General features: G+C 41.3%; 1 protein-coding gene across 1 annotated transcript; it reads left to right on the forward strand.

Annotated features, from left to right (window-relative positions):
* Positions 1-299: 299 nt before the first annotated feature.
* On the forward strand, positions 300-5045 carry cyp26a1 (cytochrome P450, family 26, subfamily A, polypeptide 1). The gene is made up of 7 exons (XM_079656804.1): positions 300-1282; positions 1755-1979; positions 2638-2919; positions 3326-3475; positions 3592-3726; positions 4181-4327; positions 4432-5045. Exons 1-7 carry the CDS (start codon positions 1094-1096, stop codon positions 4762-4764), a joined length of 1461 nt encoding a protein of 486 aa, XP_079512930.1. The 5' UTR covers positions 300-1093; the 3' UTR covers positions 4765-5045.
* The last annotated feature ends 3139 nt before the right edge of the window (positions 5046-8184 follow it).

Consider the following 8184-nt stretch of genomic DNA (forward strand, 5'->3'; position numbering starts at 1 on the left):
CACACACACACACACACACACACACACACACACACACACACACACACACACACACACACACACACACACACACACACACACACACACACACACACACACACACACACACACACACACACACACATAGACACACGTCCTGTCGTTATGGCAGGTCGTAAAAAAACAAGAGGCCAAACGCAGAGTCAGGATTTGGTGGCTCGGCAGATGAGCGCCTTCTCTGCTCGGTGTGTTTACTTTTCATGCGGCGTAGCCCGGGGATAACCTTGCGTGCGTGTGCGCGCATCCCCCCGCCTGTCTCTCCTGACCCAAGTTTGAACCCGCTGAGAGATATCATTTTTATAACAAACACACACTCACACACGCACGCACGGTTACACACAGAGCAGTTCAAAGTCTTGCAGATTAGGCAGAGTTGACTGATAGAAGCTGGAGTCAGGCAGAGGGCAGCAGATTCAGAGTGTTAATCATCATTTCATCTCTCATTGTTATACCGACAAATCGCGGAGGACGCAGCAGCGCCGCCTGTACAATGAGCTGCCGCAGAATTAAAGAAAAAGTCGGTTTTGCGCTGAATGGTGCCACGGGGAGAAGGATTAAGACATTCTTCCACTTGGAGCCTCTTTTCCATTTGGGCTGAAAATGTGCTGCTTAAAAGCATTCTGCTCCTGAATGTAGGCTGCCCTGCAGGCATTAATTACTGATCCCACAAGCGGGGCTTAGCCAAGGTAATGAGTGTGTAAACTACTGCCTTATTGCCAACAAAGGCGTCTTGGGACGCGATCCATTGTCTCGCAGGGAATCATCACCTTTTCTCAGTGAAATCCGCCGCGGATTGTCTGCGTTCAACAGGAGGTAGGGATTAAGGATGCCGCCCCCGAACAAATGGCGAGGCAAGGCAGCCAGGACAGGCCGGGGGGGGGGGCGGGTCCCAGCGACACCCACAATTAAAGATGAACTTTGAGTGAACTAATTTATCTGAGGGAGGAGAAGGTAGCAGGCTGCCTGCAGTCCTGGCAGCCTATAAAAGCGCAGGAGGAGCAGCTGCGGCTCCAGAGCTGACAGAGCGTCACCTGAACGCAACACCAGACTCACCATGGCCCTGAACACGCTGCTTGCCACCTTCCTGTGCACCATCGTGCTTCCCGTGCTGCTGTTCCTGGTGGCGCTCAAGCTGTGGGAGGTGTACATGATCCGGGGCCGAGACCCGAGCTGCTGCAGCCCGCTGCCCCCCGGCTCCATGGGCTTACCTTTCATCGGAGAGACGCTGCAGCTCATCCTGCAGGTAAACCATGGCCCGGTACTACTACTATCACATGCACGCGTGGATAAGGATGCTCTATACACAGTAGAAACTCGTGTTCAACTTTTTTACATTTACTTTTGTCTGTTAAAAACGTATTATTTCATGGCAGAGTTAAACATTGGGTACCATAACGGATTAATTCAGCTTTTAAATTAGTTTGTCATCCCAGTATTGTTGATTAATTAGATTAAAGATGTACTTAACAAGGCATTGCACATGAGTTAGAAATATAATAATAAAGCATACAAATACAAACAGCAAATAAATACAAATCAACAGTAAAACTAAGTAAAACAAGCACAGTATCATTTTAAAGATCTATTTAACTGACATTTGTATTTATTATTTAGTTTTTTTAATTTATTTTGTATAACTTCAGAGATGAATCAGTGTGTGTGTATTTGTTGTATCAGTGTGTAGTCAGATATGATAATATTGTTTGTCTGTGCAGAGGAGGAAGTTCCTGCGGATGAAGCGGCAGAAGTACGGCTACATCTACCGGACACACCTCTTCGGGAACCCCACGGTGCGCGTGACCGGAGCGGACAACGTCAGGCAGATTCTGCTGGGGGAGAACAAGCTCGTGTCCGCGCAGTGGCCCGCATCTGTGCGCACCATCCTGGGCTCGGACACTCTGTCCAACGTGCACGGAGCCCTGCACAAGAGCAAGAAAAAGGTGCGTGAGGAATTCATTTAAAACCATCCTCACTTATTTTCTAATGAAATGTGAAGCTTCAGTGTCTGAGTGAATGTAGAAGAAAAATATCCTTCATATTTGTTTTCCTCATGCTTGATCTTGCTTAATTTATATAAGAAAAAACACAGCAGCTCACATAATTGCTGCGATTGTTAACATTGTATGATCAATAGTCTGATATTAAGCACTTGTGATAATTGGATACTAAAAATCGTATTTCCTGGGAAAAGGTTCAAACATCTGCTTCTGCAGTTCTCCCACCAGGAGAAGTCCACTAAGTTTTTATCTTTAAATTGGCCACTGTGTTTATATATAGTAAAGCCTACAAAACGAACCAAGATTAATACAGTTAAGAAAAATCTCATTTGTGTTGAAAAAATGCTTGTTTTAAGTAGATCTGCTCTTTTTGTATCTTAAGGAATAATGGCAGATTTTTTACTTGTTCTAAGCATTTTTTGACGGATGAGTCTATAAGGAGAAGTTTGCATTACACTTAGACAACATAATAAGATCTTCTTCATATCTGCTGTTTAAGCATATTGCCCAAGACTTGTCAGTCATTGCTCAGAAATGTGGCTGAATAATACCACATGGTTGGATATTTGCTTTCATTAACACCTCACCCTCTCTTCTCCAGGCCATCATGCGGGCTTTCTCCAGAGAGGCTCTGGAGCTCTACATCCCCGTCATACAGGAGGAGGTGCGGGCGGCCGTGAAGGAGTGGACGGAGAAGGACCCCTGCGTGCTGGTCTACCCGGAGATGAAGCGGCTGATGTTCCGCATCGCCATGAGGATCCTGCTGGGCTTCGAGCCAGAGCAGATCAAGACGGACGAGCAGCAGCTGGTGGAAGCTTTCGAGGAAATGATAAAGAACCTGTTCTCTCTGCCCATCGACGTGCCATTCAGCGGACTGTACCGGGTAAGAGACAGACACATCCTTGCCCTACCCTCACTTTAAATCTGTAAAGACATAGATTTAATTTGAAAATGAACAATGAAACATGCATTACTATTGGTAAAGTTAAGCATTGTAAGTAATTTATGAAAAGTTGGACCATAACTATTACATTTATATTTTGTACTATGTTTAACAGTCAACACATGATAGCACATTTGCAGAATTCTAAAACTCAAGCAAGTAAATACAGAATAACTAATGAATGTATGGAGGAAAAACAGCTGTGTAATGAAAACTGATTTTGTTAAATGGGTTTAAACATTTGAAAACTCTGGTTCTGTTCCTACAGTCGTAAGATATTAACATATTAAATAAGTGTCTGTCTATGTCATATTCTTACGTTGTGTTTCTTTTTGCTGTCCTCCAGGGTCTGAAGGCGAGGAACTTCATCCACTCCAAGATAGAGGAGAACATCAAGAAGAAGATGCAGGACTCAAACAAAGAGTCAAAACACCAAGACGCCCTTCAGCAGCTGATCGACAGCAGCAAGAAGAGCGGGGAGCCGCTCAGCATGCAGGTGATCATCACATCTACCACGTCAAAATACCTGACTGTGTCTCCTGTCCTTCTCACCATCCATTTCAATGGTTAGGGCTTGAATTAATTCTGTTCGTCTACCTTATTTATTTCCAGGCCATCAAGGAGTCTGCCACAGAGCTGCTCTTTGGGGGCCACGAGACCACCGCCAGCACGGCCACCTCCCTGGTCATGTTCCTGGGCCTGAACCCTGAGGTTGTGGATAAACTGAGGCAGGAACTAATGGAGAAGGTAAATACAACGGAAAATATTAAGCTTGTTTTTCCAACACTTTAAATAGTGGCAATTTAGACACGTTATAAAATATTGCAATACTTAATCACATTTAATAATTAAGCAGGAGTTAATTATTGATCTTGAAAACTGGTAATTTACCGAAAGGTTTTGGATTTTAAGTTCAGATACTAACTTTTCATGAACTTTCAGCGCAAGTGTATGGTCTTCTTCAGCAAACGAAATCCATGTCTTACATCTAAACTCTAGTTGCTAGGGAAGATCATGATTTAGTAAGAGGAATATCCTAAAGTGTCCTCAAACATCTTTTGAGCCATTTGAGGGAAAATGCCTGTTAATATCGGCTGTGACATAGTATGTTAGTAGACAGCTCTATCCCATTCCTCAACATGTATCACTAAACTTTGGTTAGTACCATCCTTCTAACATGCCTTTGTGTCTCTGTGTTCAGGAGGAGCAGGGGATAGACCTCCACAGTCTGGACCTTGAGTCGTTGGAGCAGTTGAAATACACCGGCTGTGTGATTAAGGAGACTCTGAGGATCAACCCTCCTGTTCCTGGAGGCTTCAGAGTGGCCCTCAAGACCTTTGAACTCAATGTAAGTTTACAACTATTTACTAGATCTGTTAAGAAGTGGCAGCTTGAAGATACACAAATGAATCAATCGGCCTGCTTACTGATCATCTGCCCTCATCCTTTCAGGGTTTCCAAATTCCCAAAGGCTGGAACGTTATCTACAGCATCTGTGACACCCACGATGTGGCGGAGTGCTTCCCCAACAAGGAGGACTTCCAGCCGGAGCGCTTTATCTCCAAACCTTCCGCCGACTCCTCCAGATTCCAGTACATCCCGTTCGGTGGGGGCTCCAGGATGTGTGTGGGCAAAGAGTTTGCTAAAGTCCTGCTGAAGATCTTCCTCGTAGAGGTGGTCACCAAGTGTCACTGGACCCTTTTAAACGGGCCCCCCACCATGAAAACAGGACCTACTGTGTACCCTGTGGACAATCTGCCAACAAAGTTTAGCAGCTATGCATAAAAAATCAAAAAAGATTTTGAGGGGGTTGTTTTTCCTAAAATCAGTTTAGAGTAAGGGTTTCCCAAAAGCATCAAATCATTTGTTTTTTTAAATCAAAGCTACTTTGGGATTTTTTGGAAAGAAACTGCTACATTTACACTTCAACCAAAATATGTTTGTAATTCTGGTCTTATGGACTTGTGTTGATGATTTCTCTTTTTAATAACATGAATTGTACATATTGTAGATGACTTCAGAACATATTTTATACTATGATGTTATTACAGTGGATTTGTATAAATTGATATAATATATATATATATATATATATATATATATATATATATATATATATATATATATATATATATATATATATATATATATATATATATATATATATGTTTTGTTTGACAAACTAAACAAGATGCACTATACACAGACATGGAACACTTTAATCAGCTCAGAGGTGTATCGATAGGATTTTGTACATAATAATGTAGAGTTTGTTTATATAACTTTTGTATCTTACCTCAACTTATTTAAGTGACTTGTATGGACTTTTTATTTAATAAAATTGTTTTGCGGAGAATCTTGGTGTTTGTCTTTTAATCTAAGGGCTACAGTTTAATGTAAAAACACAATATGTACACAACGTGTCTTTTATTTGTGAGTGAGCAGAAAACGTTGACACTAATCAAAGTGGACAGCTGGAGTAAGGTTAGCCTTACTTAGCATAAAGACTGGACGCAGAAAAGGGAGCTAGCCGGACACTGCTAAAGCTAACTTATCAACAGGTGTGTTCTGTAAAGTTATAAAGAAGTGAGCTTACCAAACTTCTGGGTTGAACCTGATCTGTCTCTTAAGAAATTAGGTTCCCATACAACAAAACTTTATAGTCACATTCCCAGTTAAACGGCCTACATTTTTCAAGTATCACAAATACATTTGAAATAAAGACGGGACTTTCACCCAGGAGGCTTCTGTTCTGGTGTGAAACCAAAAGTCACCATAAGCTTTTTTCAATATAAATCTGCAGCGGTAATCGAGAAGACAATGTGTTTCCCTCCAAACGTGGTTGACTTATCAGGTTAGGTGTATAATGGTATATAACCACAATTCTGCAAAAAAAAGGGTTGCTTTGTAAGGCTACGTTAGCTGCTGTTAGCGTAGCGCTCCAGGATCTCTGAACTGTCGGTTGTCACGTTGCTTTGTGGGTGATTTGACACCAGATTTTGACAAGAAAGAAGACATGGAAAACTAATATCTTATTCTGCTGCATCCATCTGCTAGCTCTCCATCCAGTCTTTATGCTAAGCTAGGCTAACTGAGTCGTGGCTCCTTATCCATACTTATCACACAGACATGAGATGCAGTATATCAATCTTCTAATATTATTCTTAGGAAGAAAACACATATTGCATTTGGTATGATTTAAAACCTTATGTACTGGTTTTAGTAGAAAGCCTGAACTCTGAAGTAGGCTATCTGAGCTAAAGAGAAATACTGCGGTACTTATATTAAACTGCAAGCACAAACACTAATTAGTAGAGATAATTTAATTAAAACAAAAGCTTTAATGAAGTCGTTAGTTACTGTATCTATGTTTGAACATGACTAGATAAAGATGGTTTATTTGAAAACCCCAGGTAAAATTAGCTGATGACAGTTAATGTATTTACTTTGTGGACACAGAGGGTGGGTGGCCCTCACACACACTCACAGACATTCCATCATCCTTACAGAATCAATAAATTGTGGAGAAAAGGAAAATAGGAGAGAAATCTGGAATCCATAGAAGGAGGCCGAGCAGAGGGCTGATGACCCTGGCAGATGAGCAGACAGGGTGAACAAGAGTTCAATCTGATCAGTTCACTTTCAGGGCACTGCACCACTAAAGAACGGCAGAGGAAGCGTGGTGGTGGGCCGGTAGCATGGGGGCATTTTCACTGTGGGGTCAGAGATAAGGTTCATACATTAAGGCAACAAGTGGATTGCTGTGAGTTCTGGGTGTTTAAATAGGAATGTCGGTGCTTAAAACAAGCCAAGTTGAAGATTCATTTTGTCTTTAAAAATGCAAAGAACCAATAACTGCAACCCAAAGTTATTATTATTCCAAAATAGTACAAGAGTTGGATCTTCACAATAAACTCACTGATAATTATTGATGATGCAGCACACATTTTTTTTTGAGGTATGTGAGCTAAAATTCTGAGTCTGAAAAGACCAGTGGAGCTAGAACAAATGGTATTATATTTGACAATAAAGAGGGAGACTTTGCCATATGAACACTTAAAAGTATTACATTATTAGCTGTAGAACTTATTGATCGAAACCGATCTTAAAAATGCAATTTTGAGAGATTTTATGAGGATTCTTTTTCATTACATACTTTTGATTATCACTAAGATGTGTCTTGCACAGCTATGGGATCAATCCTGACACAATATCACTTGTCGTCTGACCATAATCACTAGGAATATTTAACTGTTTAACAGTAAGTGGGAAAACATCGTGAAGCAACCAATACAATGACTCCTGTAACAATGCAGGAAAACATATAAGGTAAGACTATTAAACCAGCCCGTACCAACAAAACTGTACTGTCGTTACATTTGAGGGAAACATGTTTTATTCCAGGTTATGATTGTTTTTAAATAAACCTAACCATGTAATTTAGCTTCGATTCACCACATTCACCACATCTTTAGCAACAGAGATCGGCAATCTGTGAGGAAAATAGTTTCCCTCAAATCCTAAAGGAGAATGCTGTTTTCATTTATCGCAACAACCAACAGTTTCTCTAAGTAACCTGCAAGTTTAAACAAATGGATTACAGCGGATTTGTTTCAGTATCAGCAACATGATCTTTTTGACTGCATGTATTTGTCACATAACGTTTTTATGTGCTGGCTAAATGAGAGTGTTTGTGCAGCCTAATGGCAGCTTCACTGGCAGATGTGCTTTGGCCTCTTTCTCATGTTGTTTCTCTTTCTGATTTACATCCCGCCTCCCTCCTCTGCACGGCCACTTCTTTACATTGTACTGTTGTCCCTGGCCCTTGTTTATTACTGTGCTACTTGTGATTATTGGATCCACAAATACTGAACCGTTGTACGTATTGTAAGTCACCGTTGATAAGAGTTTCAGCTTAATGGCCAAATTGTAATAGTAAATTGCAGCTGACACCTTTATGTCCGGCCATCCTATCCCCGCGAGTCCAGCCCTCGAACGATGTGAATGAACTTCTCTGAACTTTGCCTCCTCTGCTCATTCTAAAGAGTGTCTGCTTCCCTCCATTGTTCACCATCACCCAGTGGAGACAAAACTTTGCATGGCCAAGACCATTTTCCTCTAAATTTGTGACCATTGTAGTGAATTTACAACACAGTGTTGAAAGACTTTGAAACTAACTTGCTTTCAATTAGACCGTCAGGCCTG

Source organism: Notothenia rossii, assembly GCF_949606895.1.
Source record: "Notothenia rossii genome assembly, chromosome: 11".
Lineage (NCBI taxonomy): Eukaryota > Metazoa > Chordata > Actinopteri > Perciformes > Nototheniidae > Notothenia > Notothenia rossii.